At 31.8% G+C, this 18,693-nt stretch overlaps 1 protein-coding gene across 1 annotated transcript in view; it reads right to left on the reverse strand.

Moving 5' to 3' along the window:
* The window catches only part of LOC149486285 (uncharacterized), a 30,039-nt gene extending 11,670 nt beyond the window's left edge, over window positions 1–18,369 (reverse strand). The window contains exons 1-3 of the mRNA XM_089697870.1: window positions 18,008–18,369; window positions 15,424–16,391; window positions 15,037–15,166 (exon numbers count right to left, since the gene is read on the reverse strand). Of these exons, the coding sequence (XP_089553996.1) occupies window positions 15,037–15,166; window positions 15,424–16,391; window positions 18,008–18,021 (1,112 nt within the window). The 5' untranslated portion in view covers window positions 18,022–18,369. The remainder of the gene's footprint in view (window positions 1–15,036; window positions 15,167–15,423; window positions 16,392–18,007) is intronic.
* Window positions 18,370–18,693: the final 324 nt, after the last annotated feature.

Below are 18,693 nucleotides of genomic sequence, written 5' to 3' on the forward strand. Positions count from 1 at the left end.
GAAAGGAAAATCGCCAATAAATTCTTAGCACTACTGTCCTGTGGTACAGTTATTAACACGTTCACTGCGGCATGTCCAGTATCGGGCCATCAGCGACTACACCACAGTGCGGCGCCCAAAATCGCAGTTTTCACCGTGGTGCGGCGAGGTTTTTTATATGTTAATCAATGACTAGAAAAGAAACAAATATATTTTTGTGATCACAGTTTGAAGTAGGACTCAATTTCGTTTAAAAATCGTATGGCAAAATATTGGACACACGCATAGAAAAGAAACCGTTTCTTTTGTGTGCGGCATGTCAAATATTTTGCCATGGACAAGCACCTCATGCCGCACTGTACTGCGAGCGCGCCGCGTGTCAATCTCGCATAGTGATGTACCAGGACCGCATGCGTCGTTATCAAATTTTTAAATGACAATGATACCTTAGAGGCTTTAGCTTTTTTACTTTCTTTTATTTCGTAGCATAAATGCAAAAATGTGATGACAGTTGTGAAAATGTATAAAAAATTGAAACAAAAGTTACTGAACAAATTAAAACAAAAGTTACTGAACAATTTCCTGATAGTACTCTATCAAGTACCTTGTTTTATATGTGTTTTTTTTTTGTATCGACGATCTCGTTATCTGTTAACAAACAGACTGAAATATACAAAATTGATTTATATCGATATCGATGTTTTATTTTACAGTGTTTCCCATCGCTATTACTGTAAACATGCCGTATCAACGCAGTGCGGGATGGCAAATAATTTTTCACAAAATCAGGAGTTTACATTTTCCCTCATATCTTTTAAACTATTGAGTCAAACTAAAAGCTATTTATGCGGTAGATACAAGACTATATATATCCGAAAAAAATTTTTTTGAAATATCTTGAAATTTCATGAAATTATTAACCTTCAAAGTCAGTAGGTGCGATGTGATAAAAATGGCTCATGACGCACAGTGGTGAACTTGCCGATGTGAAGTATTGAAGACATGCCGCAACAACGGTAAGTTTGGCATTTTAGGTGCCGCAGTGAACGTGTTAAAAATATTTTCTTGATGATTCCTCACACAGGTGTCTTGTGTAATGTGAACCTTTCACTTTAGTATTGTGGAAAACCTGATATAGAAGTAAATATTAGCTGGTTGATAAATTGCACGCCTCATAAGCGAAGCGTTGAGGTGGGTACTACTGTCACTTCGCACAAAACATCTGATTTTTCAAACTTAAAATGTCTTTATGTATCATACATTGCACTTGTAAGATAATACATACACACACATATTAAGAAAAAACACTATTTTTAACGTTCATGATATTTTTGATGTCATTTTTGTTATTTAAACTAGTTAAAAAACAGTTTAAAAAAGTTCTGTCTTGGACGTCCGTGTGTCTGTATGTGCGGATCCTTTTTCTTGTTAACACGATAGCGACCGAAATACTTTACTAATCGAGTCTTTTTTTTTCTCTTACTCTTGAGTATGCTCAGGAATAGAACCCTTTCATTTTTCAGGGTCTGATTCGATGTGGTTTAATTGTTATTAAATAAACAAAAATAATAATTAATAAATATTTATTAAAAAAAATTATAAGGCGTGCACTTTTGGATTTTCCAAATTATTTTTGCTCTCTGAATAGATTTTGATGTAAAAACGGGCATATTGTTTTTTGCTTAATTCATGTGAAAAAAAGAAGCAATAGTTATTCGAATGAAATATATAGTACAGAATATATGTATACTTCAATGTTTTAAAACTATGTTTGTATGTTACGTTTTCTTCTTTTTCTTTGTCATAGTATAAAGTGTTTCGGATACCTATCAACTTGCGGGTAGGCTAAATCCTAAGGCTAAATCCCATGAACCGTGTGGTATCGTATTATAATAATTCGAAAATAGTCTACATTTGATTTTCACGTGCGTTATTCTGGAAAAAACATAATTTAATTATTTTTATTATTAATAATCTATCAAGGTTGTACAATGTACAGCCCTGCTATCACATCAATGATGAGAGAGTATACATCTTAAGTACTTTTCTCTTAGTGTTTATTCCGTCTAGATTTTCGTTCGAGCTTTCACGGCTCATTATATGAATAAGTTATTTATACAATGTTGTTGCTATCTCAAATATATTATATCTTCTTCTTATATATAAAATTCTCGTGTCACAATGTTAGTCTGCATACTCCTCCGAAACGGGTGGACCGATTCTCATGAAATTTTCTGTGCATATCGGGTAAGTCTGAGAATCGGCCAACATCTATTTTTCATATGTACCACGGGCGAAGCCGGAGCGGACCGCTAGTCTTATATATAAAATTCTCGTGTCACAATGTTAGTCTGCATACTCCTCCGAAACGGGTGGACCGATTCTCATGAAATTTTCTGTGCATATCGGGTAAGTCTGAGAATCGGCCAACATCTATTTTTCATATGTACCACGGGCGAAGCCGGGGCGGGCCGCTAGTACTAATATATATTTTAGATATGGTAGGACCTAATGTGGGCTATAAGATTTTTAACCGACTTCAAAAAAAAGGAGGAGGTTATCAATTCGGCCGGTATGTTTTTTTTTTTTTTTTATGTATGTACACCGATTACTCCGTGGTTTCTGAACCGATTTACGTGATTCTTTTTTGTTCGATGCGGGATGGTGTCGAATTGGTCCCATAAAAATTTTATTCGGATAGGCCCAGTAGTTTTTATTTTATGAGCATTTTTGTCTGTATTTGTAAATGTTGCAAGTGCAAGTTTGAAGTCGGTTGTTTTTAACGCAGTTATTGACTTGTATCGTCTATTGTCACCATATTTTTTTCTGCATTATCCTTTATCAGCGTAGCTTGTTAACAACTATATGAGGATTTGAAGTCTTTAAAATATAATTTATTTCATCAAATTTTTAGTTTAGAGTTATTACCATTACCAACTCAATAATACAATATGAATTATTATGGAAAGTCCTTTATATATTTTATTAAGTACTTAGTGGTATTGTACACAGAACTATCTCTTATATATAAAATTCTCGTGTCACAATGTTAGTCTGCATACTCCTCCGAAACGGGTGGACCGATTCTCATGAAATTTTCTGTGCATATCGGGTAAGTCTGAGAATCGGCCAACATCTATTTTTCATATGTACCACGGGCGAAGCCGGGGCGGACCGCTAGTATATCTATATAGTTCTGTGGTATTGTATGACGAAGTAGGTAGGTACAGGAAAGCATGTCAATATGACAGGAAATTTATTGATTTAAAGAGACAGTAGAAAACTTTTTTGTCCATAACTTTTACTAGGCTCAGAGGATTTCCGTAACTACTAGTTTTTAAAGTTGCAAAACATGTTCGTTTGTCGTGTGATAAGTACACCATTATATTAGTATAGCGAAAGTTTTTATTTTTTTAATCCATAGTAGTAGTATTAAAGGAAAATACTTTGGACTCTTACTGCGCGGCCACACTCTCAATAATATGCTTCCTAGATATTTAACAGGAAAAAAATTTAGATTTTGTTTTTCTTACGATAAAACACAAAACCTATGTACTCGATCGATTTAAAAATTATTCCGCGATTACAAAGCTGTATCTTTACCAAATAACTAATAGACTTTCTAATGGCAGAATATATTAATTATTTTTTCGGCAATCGGCATCTAGTCTCAAACAACATAGAAAATATTATCATTCTACGTCAAGCTTTCTTTAGCTGAGTAATGACGTCTTATAGCCTCCTATTTTGGTATAGGTAATTACAATGAAAGGTAAATTACGATCATATACATGTTTAGCATGTGCACAGTGCATGCCCAAATGTATCCATGCCTAATTTAACAAACCACTTTCTAGATATGCTCAATTCGAGAGCATTGGCATATTTTTCTTTGGACGCAGTTATTTAAGTGTCAGAAATGTTCTGAAAATGTGATGGATACATTTAGGGCAAAAAATTGATTTTTTTTGTGTTAAATTATGCAGCAGCCAGCAGGTATTCGCTACTCATTAAATAAGATGATTAGTATAGTTTCATCGACGTTATAGAGTAAAAAAATTGTAATTTTACTATCTACTATTTATTACTAGCTGCCCCAGCAGACGTTTCTCTGCTGAATTACCCTTTTTCGTGTTTCTCTCCATATTCCATAAGAACCTTCCGTGTGGCGAACAAAAATGTTAAAAATTTAGCTGAATTGGTAAAGTGAGAGTGAAAAATTATATTACAATAATGTTATGTAGCAGTTTCTTGCCGGTACTTCTCCATAGATACTGCTTTCCGAATCGGTGGTAAATGTTAAAAATATGTAATGACGATTCGAAACTGCTTCTAAAAGAAGTCTAATTGAATAAATAAATGTTTGTGTTTGAGCTTATATGAATTCACATAGCATATTATGCCATGTTACATGGCTACAAACTATATTTTCATCGTAGTCGGTTAAAAAGAACCAGACTGTAAAAAATATTAACCGTTATCTATAAGTTCTTCCATACTCATATGGCGCAAAGGAGGAAGAGATTAAATCAAAAAATCATTAAAATAAATGATGTGTGAGCAAAACGTAATCGGATGTGGGTAATTAGCGTAACGACACTTTCACTATTATATTTAATAGGCTTGTGGTACAGTGGGTTTATCGATAAATCAATTATTTATATTTTTAGTGACTGAAAAAAAGGTATTAGTTATTTATTGGAAGTACAATGAAAATGATCAAACGAGACTTAAATACATTATATTTTATAGGTTTGGAGCAGTGGTAAGGACCTCAGACCTTAAAATTGAAAAGGAAAGCTTGAAGGATAAAAAATAGTTTTGTCAATTTATCCGCGCATGTGGACAAAATCACCAATACTCAAGGAAAACAGCGTATGAAGAATAAAAACTTCGACATTATTATAAGCATTTAGCACATACCTAATAAGCGATAGATAATAGAAAATATCTTTCCTATCCTTATATGTACAATCCTCTTTAAAAACAGTACTCTAACATCCTATAAAAAGTGAATTACAGAAACCATTTCCACAGCCCACAAAAACTCCCATTACATCTCTATACAAAACAGCGCATAGTTGAGCTTACTCAATATGTCATAACAGTACGTGAATACGTGATGCGCATGCGCTGAGGACATCGTTATGATTGATTAACTATTTTCACTTTACGACGCAATATCGCTTTTACTTGTATTGAGATTAATAGAATAAGCTACATAATAACCCTCTGTTGGCTAATTTGAATATGATTCTTATAAACGCTAGACATATAGTTTAAAAGTGAAATCATCTTTTGGTTGTTGGAGTCAACCACTTGGATGTTGACCACTGTCAACCATATCAAACCCCCAAAGGAAAACTGACAAGAAAATCAACATGTTTATGTTTAAAAAAAGGACCATGTCTGCCCTAGATTGGCGTGTCATTTAGAAAAAACTTTAAACTTACAAAACGGTTACAAGCCCCTCATATTACTATGCTATAAGAGGGGCTTGCAACACTAAAAATATAGAAATCTTCAATAGTCATCATATTATATATAGAATTATTTTTATCTCTATCCTTGTCTATCTATGTGTCCAAGATTGATGAAAACTGTACTTTATATTATGTACCTACTTTCATTATTGAATAATAAATTATTACTCCACATATAATGAGTAATATTATGATGCCATAATCTTCGTTGGTAATTATGCTAAAAATAGTGAATGGGTTGAATAATGATGTTATAAATGATATTATAATTTATATTTTAATGATTGTGTACAAAGTCGAACTCCATGTTTTTACTGTGTATTTACCAACTCAAAACCAGGAAAACGTTAATATTACATTTATGATTGTCGTTGCTTTTTCGCAAAAACATTTGAAGCGATTTGACTGAAATTTTGCATGTACACCTCTACCACGGAGTAAGTAATATACTGACCTTTACGATCATATGATACCTTCACGATACTAACAAAAAACGATACCTACTCTGAAGTGTCACATTTTTCCGTAATTACTCCACATTCGAAACTCCCCCAATGCACTAGTTATTGTTCGACTAAGTAACAATCGCAGTATTGCATAAGTGATTAAAAACTACATAATACCCAATACCAAATCTATGAGAACATTGTACGATATTTCTTATATCGATCGACGATTTCCAGGTTGATTTCTACATAATATGTCACAGCAAAAATGCGTGCAAATGAATGGTAACTGAACAATAGTGGGAATATGTGTGTGAAACCGAGGGAAAGTGTAGTTCACATGATTATTGCTTTGATTACGATAGTATTGATCTGTATCCATACAGGTTTTATGATTTGGGATATCAGCATATTTTTAACGGAATGTATGATTTTTTTGTAGGAGAAGTAACGTGGATTGACATTTGACACTGATTGTGTAAATGCTTATTATAATTGATCGTTGTTTATCTTTATTGTACCTATATGACTAATTATAGTGTTTTAAAAAGCAATGTCTTTTTTGATGTTATTAATGTACTTAATGTCAAAAACTAATGGACCGTTACTGTCAACAGAATGCTCGATGATATTATCAGACTGATATTATAAATGATTTTTACCTCCTACACATTATCATCCAGTTATCATTACTTATTATTTATTTTCGTACAGACCTCAGATTTACATAAAATTGAAAAATTCACACAGTTCCGCCAATAAAACAATAATAAACTATGAAGAGATTGTATACAATTTTCTCAATGGGTTAAATTAATTACAATAGAAAATATCTTGCATTGTTATTCAGACAATGGCGAGAGTGCGCTATCTCTAACCGATTTGAAAAAAGGTGTATTCATTAGATATGTTCGAGATGGCAAATCATGGTAATTCTATTGTTTTGGCTCATTGTGGGCTGTTTTTATTTAGTATACAAATGATATATCGTTATTTATTTTAATACTTATTGTATGGTATCATGCGGAATTGAATGTTCGTTATCGGAAAATAATTTTGTTGTTATGATGTGAAGTATGTAAATCATGATCTGAAGTATGCCATGTTTTTAATTCTTGCTCTATATCAATGAGATTTTCTAAATAAACATGATGTAATATAAAACATAATTTGATTTTGTAGTTAGATATATTATTTAACCTACAAATAATGCAAATGATACACGGTAAGGTATTTTTGCGATTTATCAGCTATTAAATTTTTTGTAGCCTTCTTGCTTCTTATGATGACTTTCTGTAAATGATATAATAAATTTGATACCCATAATGTTTATTGCAAATATAAAGTTTTATATGTGAGTGCATGTTTGTATGTTTGTTACGTTTTATAATTTAGATATATAATTAGATTTATAAGAAAAAACTGTCTAAGTTTATCCAGGATTACAGAAGGTAATTTTTAACCATCTTCTCTTCAATAAGATTAGCTGAGAAATTTAAAATTACATAACTATGATAAATGCATGCATAAATTCTAATTACATGACATTTGTTAAATTATTCAACATTATTATTATAGTAATATAATGTAATTTATATTTTTTTTGTAAGCAAGTTATTTAATATTATTTATGAGTACAATATTAAGGTTCGTCCACACACGACTTGGATGAATATAATTTCTTTTTAATAATTAACTAAACATGAAGTTCTATGAACATAACAAATAAAATTTTCTTAATGTGCTTAATGTTTTTCCTGTAGATAATGTTAGATCAGTTCTTGTTTGAAAAGACTCGAATATTAAATAAAATGCGGGATTGTTCATATTAATTTACGTAAGTACCTAGTTTCTTGTCGATTATTTTCAGTAGAACCAAATTGCTTTCCGAACCGGTGGTATATTTTTTCCAGTACTTGACGATTCGAAAGTGCTTCTAAACGAAGCGTAGATGGATAAATAAATGTTTGAGTTTAAGTTTATAAGAGTAAATACGTCGATATTTTTTTTTAATTTCTAGTAAGTATTAGATAATAATTAACAAGTGGTACAAACAGCAACAAAACAGCTTTTAAATGTAATTCCATAATTTTCATAGTTATTATTTAAAAAAAAAAATACTTTCATTATAATATTTCAGGCATTGTGTGGCCGCACCATTAGCGGAAACAACTTCGGTTTCACTTTCAAGTGCAAGGTTCCACTTTCACTGCACTTTCTTTATTTATACACATATTTATATCGCTTTCCGGATATCGCTTGCTGTTACGTTATGATTTCCTAGTACTTTTTTTAAGGTACCTATTTATTAAGATTTATTTTTTATGTCATAGTTGATTTGAAAAATAATATACATAATATGTTAAAAGGTTTGGAATCAGAACTTATGTACATATTTGCAATTAATGCTTATTCCTTTCTCAAAAGAATGCCTATATTGCCTGTGTACCATGAATAAATATAATTTTTAAAGTACATATGAATGCAGGTTTTCTTGTTCTAAAATCGATTAGAACCGTGAAATAACTATTTCATGGTTCCGAACTCCTAAGAATAACGTACATATCTAATATCTTCGTATGTCTTTCCATACTTATAGTTTCACATTATACCTACAGCTACAGGTAGATACAAGATAAATAGGTAGGTATCATATTTATTTCCCAACTAGCTTCCGCCCGCGGCTTCGCCCGGTTTAAGTTTTGTTCCCTCCAAAAACTCGACGTAACTAAATGACCAACTCGTTTTGGAAATCTTACTTTCATGTTTATTAATCTGAATGACGAATAAAATTGTCGAATTGATTTACAAATAATGGTGTTTATTTGTATAGGTTACATGATATCTAAAAATTGTGCGACTCATTTCTTTTAAAATAAATATAATTGAGTGAGAACGGAAGTACCTATAGATAGATAGCTACGTTTTTTTATTTTATTGTATAATTTATTTGCATTCTTAATCATTTTATTTAGAAAATTTTCCTGGTTCTTGTGTACGTATATTGGGTCGGTATAACAAATGCTAAATATACAACTCAAATAAATTACTAGTATTATAAACGTGAAAGTTTTGCAAAGATGGTTTATTGCTCTTTCAAGAAACAGGTGATTGTATCTAGATGAATTCTCGCACAGTGTCTCTAAGATTATTAATACATACTGCCTGTATTTTGAAACATGCCTATTACTGATACGATAATACTGATTATGAATTAAATATCTAAACTTTTATAAGGTTTATTAATAGATATATAAGCTCTAGGAAAATGCATTATTAATTAAACTAATTGATGTGTCGATAGAAATGAAAACAATAAAAAATGTAATCAATACAATATGGGCATAGAACATACCTCTAATCAAACGAGTTTACCAACCAGTCGGGCAACTTGTCGGGCAACTAGTCGTCCAACCAGTCGACTGGGTTAAGCTTTCTATAGCTTTCAAATATCTAATAAGGAGAACGCTTTTCTCGTTATAATCAGCTTCCATTTCTAGTATTGATTATGAGGTGAAGAAAAACGAAACGGAAGAATCGAGATTTGATATCTAATCGCTACTGCTTGCTTATATGGGTATATAAATTAGTTATTTATTTTATAATTGAATTGGTAGGCTTATTTGTTCTATTTACTTTCGTACGCATGTTAAAATGCTGTTTATTGATATTAAATGATAGTCAGAACCTTTAATTATTATAAACTTCACAGGTACGTACCTACATATTTATATATTTATTGGTAAAAAAAATGATAATAATAAGTAGGTTTACTTTATAGTACCTAATGGATAAATTTCCTCTAGGTAAATATTTTTACTATCAGTTTCATCCTGGCTATGTTTATTTAATACCGAACCGAGGTTACAACTGTCCTGTGCTAAGAGCAGTGTCCTTTCATAGTAAAATAAACATAATAAATACGCAGTAATGACATGTACAATTGTACACTTTCCGCAGCTTTCTAGTGGAAAGTGGAAGTGCAGGAAGCGGTTAGTTACTGGCGCCAGCGCTGTTATTACGGTAATGATGGATCGACATCTATGTATAATTGTGTACAATTGATAACTTGATAAGTAGTTCTTTTGTATAGATTGATATGTGCGTGATGATGGCTGTTCGAATGGAAAGAAATGTGCTTTATTGACATTTGACAAGTAGGAAAGTAAAGTACCTAGCCTGTTATTTGGTATGTAGATAGATCTAAGAATAATACGAATGCCTAATGAAAGTACTTACTACTTATGTAATCAGCAATGTACAAATAAACTTTTTGTGAAATATGTTTGTTCAAAAATTAAAGGCACCAACTATATATTTTCAATTTTTCAATTGTAGAGCAATGACTAGAATATTCATATTATTTTCATATTGGTATCGCATAAGCTGAAGCTACATTTCGATAAATAATACCTGAATATAATTATAAAGATTTTAGAGTTTAGTGAAGCCGAACTTATTCGTCTGTCGTAACTATCCAAATATTATGTACTTTAAAATATAAATATTCAGGACAATCTGCACGGCACGATCTGATCCCATACTAAGTTCTAGCTTGTGTCATAGAATCCAGATGGCTGATGAACATACATATATAATTTTAAATAAATACTTATATATAGATAATTAACACCCAGACACAGAGCAAACATCTATGTTCCTCACACAAATTTGCCCCAGGTGGGAATCGAACCCACGACCTCTGGCTTGGAAGGCAGGGCCACTAGCAACCCAGCCAGCCGGTCAGTCAGTAAAAAATGTATTAACAATGGAAAAGAAAAATGCTATCTATTCCACAATCGATATCCTGTTAAATATTAAATCCATTAAAAGTCCTCAAGACACGTATCGTCATATTTACGAGACTGCTTCATTACCACAACAGTACTGCCCACCAGAGACTAAAGAGCAGTAACAGCCCTTTTGTGATTTTTCGTTTTATTAGTGATTCTGAAAGCGGGTTTCTTAAGCTTTCTATTGAATTAACTTACTTATTTCTAAGACTATTAGAATGGTTTTTATTTAACAGTTTTCACTTACTGCAAACGAAAAAAATTAACAATTTGGCGTGATTTCCCAACTAAAATACAGTATAAATTATACTGCAGATTAAATTTTAAGGTTTCATAACTAAAATGCAGTAAGCAATATAATTTTACAGTTCTTTAGATAGTTTTATATTTCTGGAAAAAAATTAAAAAAAAAATTAATACGCAGTAAAATTTACCGCCATACAAGCTATTTTTACTGCAAATTAAGAAAATACAATTTATTGTCACGAACTCCCAACTAAAATGCAGTAAAATCAAAGCTTGTCGCATTTTAGTTGTGAATACTTAACATTCTTTTATCATTATAAACTGACTAACACGCAGTAAAATACAGCATTACTGCAGATTAGTTTGGATAGCATAATGACACAGATATGATTATTCCTAGCTAAAGTGCAGTTAATGTTTTAAATACTGCAACTGTGAACTAGCTATTTTTCTTACTGCACTAGTAAATTGAACACTTTTTTCTTAAAAAACTAACTAAAATGCAGTATTTTTTTGACCTTACTGCATGTTAGTTGGGTTTCTTGACAAAATAACTGATCCAAACGCAGTAATAGGGCTTTTTGCTGCATTTTACTAAGTTTAAAATGGTATTTTTTACAAAAAAGGCTATGCAGTAATAGGCACCAAAAAGAATAAATGGCCATAATAAATTCAGTTATTAAGATATATTTTTTTTTATTGCTTTAACGTGTGAACCTATGCCTTTACAACCTTTCTGCATTCAAATTTTTTTGCTTATCATTCTGTTGATTTTTTAAAATCAATTCTTAACTTTAAATGCGTTTTACTCGAAATCGTGATTTTGCTGTTACTGCACTTTAGTGTATGGTGGGCAGAGTAAGGCTATAAGTATTTGTATGCGGACGGTTATCCATCAAGTTATGTGTAGTCATCGTCCGTTCTAGCAATGTTAAGTTTCGCAAGGATAAGGGTTGGTACACACGAGCGGGTGAGACGGGCCGCTTAAAGGATATGCACGTTATTTAAGTTAAAATGGGTCGTAAGTACAACTACGTGTACCGATTATACGCTTGAGGTCAGTTACAAAAAACTACATACTAAAATATCGTCGTTGAACGTATGGTTGGGTATTTTTAATGCAAAATAAAGAGGATCAAGTAGGTACACCGAAAGGTTCATGCTCTACGCATGATTCAGAGCACACATTGTTATAAATTTTTAGAGAGACTTTAAAACAGCTAATCGAGAGCAAAGATATTGTTTTGCCTCCATTTCACTTGACACACCTGACGCAATAAAAAAATCATATTCCTCAAACAGCATCTTCCCTTCATATTACTTTAAAAAAATTCACAAAAATTAATTGTAGCTCGAAACATTCATACTTCTTTCGAATTCATAACAATATCATCTTCATCAGTAACACCACGTTTGAAAGCTTGTTGTTCCTCAGCCTAAACTAAAATCGCCATTGATACAAGTGTAATGTCGGCCATTTTGATGTCAATGTCACCGCTGGGAGAGTTATTCCCTTTGTTCTTAATTACGTCAATACGATTACAGTTAAATAACAATAAGTCTATATTTGATAAGAATTTAGCCCCCGTTTGCGTGGGAAATAATAACTGGTCTGAGAATCAAGATCAACCCTGAAATGCGTAATTTTAATTAATTACTAGATTTCCGCCCGCGGCTTCGCCCGCGTTTTCAAATGAAAACCCGCATAGTTCCCGTTCCCGTGGGATTTCCGGGATAAAACCTATCCTATGTGTTAATCCAAGTTACCCTCTATATGTGTGCTAAATTTCATTGTAATCGGTTCAGTAGTTTTTACGTGAAAGAGTAACAAACATCCATACATCCATACATCCATACATCCATACATCCATACAAACTTTCGCCTTTATAATAGTATTAAGATAACAAATATCGTAATGCAAGATAATATGTAAATTACTTAAATTCAAATTTAAGATACTACATATTAAGGACACGGACACTATAGTACCCGGAAAAGTAACAACCATGATGTCGTTAAAATGATAATATACAGATTATTGTGATTCGGAATATTATATTAAAGAGCTAGGTGACATTAAAAAGGGTCTTCAGCTACCTACATACAACATTGATTGTAATCGGTTCAGTAGTTTTTACGTGAAAGAAGAACAAACTGAAACATCCATCCATCCATACTTACAAACTTTCGCGTTTCTAATAAGAGTAGAGATAGAGAGAGGAGAGATAAATTATTATATGAATGAAAAGAAAAAGAAAAGCGCTCAATTGGCGGCCTTATCACTATGCTATATTTATCTCTGCCAGGCAAGCATGGAGCAAGGTAAAAAAACGAAATCTCTTTTGAAATACATTTTTTTAATGTACAAATAGTTGAAAAATATTCTCAACTAAGGTCCTATGTTTTTCAAACTTGATGTTTCCATATAATTTCGAAGGTCGAGAGGTTCAGGATGTTCACACGGTTTATTGATTTTAGACTTGTAACCTTACAGATGGTACTGTTTTACCAATAAATATGCATTGAGGTTAATAAATATCATAAAAGGTCAAGAGGATGTAGCGTTGAGGATTATTTTATAAAATTATTAAAGTCATTTATAAATGGTAATGGGTAATGTGCGTTTCTGACATGTGATAATCTGGCCAATTAAATAATTTTAATCAGAAATTTCTAATTAATCAATGACAAGCTTTTAGGGAACTAAAAATAATGGATTTCTTCATAACTATCCTACAAAATCTGCAGTTAACAAAGAAATAATATTATAAGTGCGAAAGTTTGTGAGGATTATGGATGTATGGATGGATGTTTGTTACTCTTCCACTCAAATAATACTGAACCGATTACAACGAAATATGTTATGTAGGTAGCCGAAGACCCAGAATAAGACATCGGCTACTTTTTATGCCGGAAATCCCAAAGGAACGGAAACTATGCGGGCTTTTCTTTGAAATCGCGGCCGAAGCGTAAAATAATCTTATAGAATTAGAACTAAGATCAAAGCAACCACACTTCAAAGGTCAATAAAAAGATGTCCTTAGTATTTCTCAAGTGTAATTAATAAATATTTAATGTGTTATTATGAGCAATACCGGATAAGGCATAACCGGTGCCTAGTATCAATTATAAGGGAATGTATGAAGACATTAAATCTTATGATGATAGACCCCGTTAGATGAAGTTAGGTAAGGTTAGGATTGGATGGGTGCTTAGAATTTTACTATACGCTATTAAGTTCTAATGTGTGTATACTTAAAATATTATAGAGTCGATTATGTTATAAAATCTACCGTTTCTAAGCGATCCTGTATTTGATATTTATCGTTATGCCGTGGGTCCACGAGTTCAAATAAAAATGTCTCAAGCTGGTTTTTCTATTATTTTATTCCATAAAGAAGGCGATCAGAGAAAAAAATGCAGTAAGTAGTACATTTACCTACCACTGCAAGGCACAAGGCATTCTTTAGCATTATTTTTATTGTATTTCCAATCCCCTATGGGTACTTTTTTAATCTCAACGACGATCCAGCTCCCAAGGGCGAGTCTACATAATGTCTTTTACCATTAAATGCTATTCTTAGCGTACCTACTTCGATCATTACGAACATTCATTATCCTTTTTTAAAACTTATTTTGTACACGCTCATCAATATTGTCATTTTTTGTTGTTTGTACGAATAGCGTCTTAAAAATTGTATTAGAACTTATTTACACATTTTAAATTTGAATAATTTTAAAGAATAGAAAAAAATCGATCCTGTAGCGGTATTCAGATTATCATTAGAAAAAAGACGTGTGGCACCCGGGGACTGCCGCGGTAAAGCTATTGCATGCTATGCCTTCAAGCCACACCTCCGTGTCCGTCGGAGTGGGGAGCGTGAGGTTTTTTCGTTACGGAATTTCTGGATTCGGTCCCCGCCCTCAAGGCCCGCGATAGAAGCTATGCAATAGCTTAAAACCAAAATCGTCGCCTTACACCATGACACGACGGTATTGCCATGACGCGATCTTGAAAGTTTCACTTCAAAAACTTTTTTTTAAAGCATCACTAATAAAATGATTTAACTAAGACAAAAATAACTAACCTCAACTCCTTTAGCTTCTCAGCAGCTAAAACAGACGCGTAGCCGTACCGGGAGAACTTAGCCAGGTCTTCAGAAGGCGCATTGAAGGCAGCTACATAACGAGCCGGGCTTTTGTCGTCCAACCATAAACCTATAAACAATAATATGTTCAATAAAAGTCAGTATGATGAATTAGCTATAATTATAAGATAATTGGCACAGAATCTACAGGGTGATCTTTGAATGTAAGACAGACAAATAATAATTAGATCCCAGTAGATATGAGTCATAACTTGAATAATTTTCAAGATATAAAAAAAACAATTTTACAGAAAGTCTTTCTGAAAATTTATATCCAAGATCTTGAATATTATAAACCTTTCATATTAAAAACAAAATTTAACTTACCCATAGAATACAATTTCGGTTCCAAAACGTCGTATAGTTCATTTGACTTCTGTAACCCATATTCAGCAGCTTCAAGGATATCTTTAAATCCTTCCGAAGAATCATTAGTATTAGTTGCTTCCGTTACGAGATCATAATCATCATTTTGCAAATAATAATAGTCATCATCATCATCATCAACTGTTGCATTTAAATGTTTAACTTTCTCTACATCTTCTGTGGTTTGTGTTAAATTATCCTTATCACAGTATTTCACTACTACAGTAGATGTATTCTTCGTTTCACTAAAGGAGTGATTCTTGTTTTCATTTCTCTCTATAATAGTTATACTATGTAGTTGTTTATTAGCAGACGAATTGAATAATGGCATAATGTGTTTTAAAACTTCCAAAATGTTGTTGTTAGAAGCATTAGCTACATTTGTGTTATTCGGTTCAATTGTAAGTATTTCAACATACTGTGAACCACTTACTTTATTCGTTTCATTGTGTACATCATTTTTTAGCGAATTATTAACTTTTTCTGTAATTTGCGAATCTATTCTTTCTTCTATACCGCTCCTTACTTGATTTAGAATTTGTAGACCACTCACTGTCCTTGTAACATTATCAAAGTGATAGTTTCTATCAGTTTCATTGAGCATAATTGCTTCATTTAATTTAGCATCATCCATGTCTTTAGACACATTTTCCTTTATCTTTTTGATCGACTCAATAATACTATTAACTAGTTCTTCTTGTATTTCTTTATTTGAATCATTATTTTCTAAATTATCAATAACGTCGAGAAACAGTTTTGTTGTTTCATCATTTGTGTTGGAATTAGGGCTTGTTTTGTTGTGTATTTTGAATATATCTTCTATAAATCTTGTGAAGGGGCAGTTATGAGTAGTGTTTTCAACGGGTGCACTATTTTGTGCGAATCCAACATTTATAAAATTTACTATAACTACTGTGATTATAATTCGCCTGGAACAAAATAAGTTAATGAGAGAGTGAAAACGTAATTACTATATTATTTACTCGTTTTATGATATTTTATTAAATTCAAGTAATTAACGCGTGTAGCGGTATTACGTACCTAAACTAAGGTAAAAATAGTAGTATCATAAAGATATAAGCTATTTAAATTATCTTAAATACTCATAAAAGCCTACTCTATCAACTAGGTAGCAACATTGTTAGATACAGACTAGTATTACAAACATTACAAATGATTACAGCCACCGGCTATCACGGACTTTCTTCGGAGTTTCGAGAGGAAATTGTGGCTATTAAATTAATAGCTTGTTTTACTTGTAATGCTGGTTCTATTTATAACGAGATATTATTTACGATACATTCGTTTTTTATGTAGAATATTGTTTTCATAAGGAAAATTAGTAGATCCATTATAAAACCTATTACATATTGTAAAAATAGATATTTTAGTCTGTATCATTATTTAAATATTGAACGTTTGAATACCGTGTTGTACTATATTTATCCCAAAAAACTTAAAAAGATGGCGAAGCTTCCGCAAAAAGCTAGCCCCTATAACTAACCTACCTAACAATTTACTAACCTACCTAAGGTATTAAAAATTGGCCAACAAAATGTATCTACTTTTTCGTTACATATTTTGGAATTACAATCTGAGTTTTCATACCTTTTAAATGGTAGAAATACATATTAATATGAACTACTCAACTCTTTGCTTATTTACATTGTATCGAACTTATTATAATTACGGGACAATAACAAAATGCGATGAAGTTTTAGAAATCATGAAGAAACAAATTAACACATGTTAAAAAGGAATAAGTAGGTACAATTTACTAATTAGTTATAAAATATCTATTTGAAAATTCAATAAAAACACTTACAAGAAAATATATTTTAATTGCCCTCGTCTTGCCCTCGTTCTTAAAAGTGATAATATTTGCAGATATTTGCAAATAATATTAAATTGGTTTCGAGGATTTTAAATTTAGAAAATGTGTATTAAAAGAAAAAAACATTTTGACATATTTTTTTTTATTATCATTATTAAGTACCAGCATTTATAACAGATTTAAATAAATTATTTTAAATACTTTACTATAAATATATTTATGTCTGTTTATTTAAAATACATACAACGTAAACGTTTTCTCCTAGGAAGTCCTTATTTAGATGTTGACGGCTGACGCAAAGAAAAAGAAAGTATTGGATAATGAGATAGCTTCATTTGTAAGTTAGCATAGATAGAAAATACGTAAAAGGTGCTTATTACGAAATAGACCCAGTTTTTAATCTCGTGATACCGGTAATTTAATTAATTATAAGTAACGGCTGTTTAGCTGAATTCCATAGACTAATATCAGCTGTCAAACCAGAATTGGCGGCAATTTTAGTTAACTCATTGTTTGTATAAACTTGGTAGGTAATTAAAAAAAGTAATTATCTTATTTTTAAACAACAACGTCTTCGTTATTTTGAAAGTTAACAATAACAACAGTTTTGTGTAAAAATCAGGATTGATTACATATCATTGTTCTTTTGTATTACAAATTAGCTGTCAAACTGACAATCTAGACAATAACAGATAATAAGTAATAACTAACCTCAACAGTTCCATATTCAAATTCGAACTATAACATCACATGAACTTATAGAACACAATAAGAATTTTCAAATGCCGTTCTGAAATCTGGCTCGAATGTCACTGATCGCGTATCGAACTGGTTTAAAAAAATAACTGTTCCCGGTGGAAATAAATCGATTTCTGGTTCGTATTTATTGCATCGATGTTATTTATTCGATTTTTAAATCGATGTTCCCGATATCGGGTTGACCGGGAGAGGCACGAGGTAGGACTAATGGTTACATAATGTCGGATGGAAGAAGTACTGTTATGAGACCTCAGTGAGAACGATGATCTCGGGTTTGCGTGCTTGTTTTGTAGCGAAATGGTCTCTTGGCCGTGTGTTACACCGTACACCGATTTTCGATACATGGATGTTGATTAATTTTTTGCTGTGCGCTGTAATGATAAGGCATGTGTCAATTTATAATGGGAATCAAATTGAATTTACTGATTTAATGTGGTTTTTGTATAGTTTACGAATACGATGAAGTTTTATTCGTAATAGCTGTTTTTTTATAATATAGATAATGGTAATATTATATACCAGCAACAAGCCAGCAACCTATTTAAAGTGTAATTTTGATTTACCTAATTTAGTCTACTGTACGAAATTACAAAATAAAAGAAAAATCTACCTGCAAGGTAAAAAGTTATGTTTCTTTC

Source organism: Colias philodice, chromosome 8, assembly GCF_061535455.1.
Source record: "Colias philodice isolate Cphi_HAF_F1 chromosome 8, ilColPhil1 Martin Lab GWU primary, whole genome shotgun sequence".
Lineage (NCBI taxonomy): Eukaryota > Metazoa > Arthropoda > Insecta > Lepidoptera > Pieridae > Colias > Colias philodice.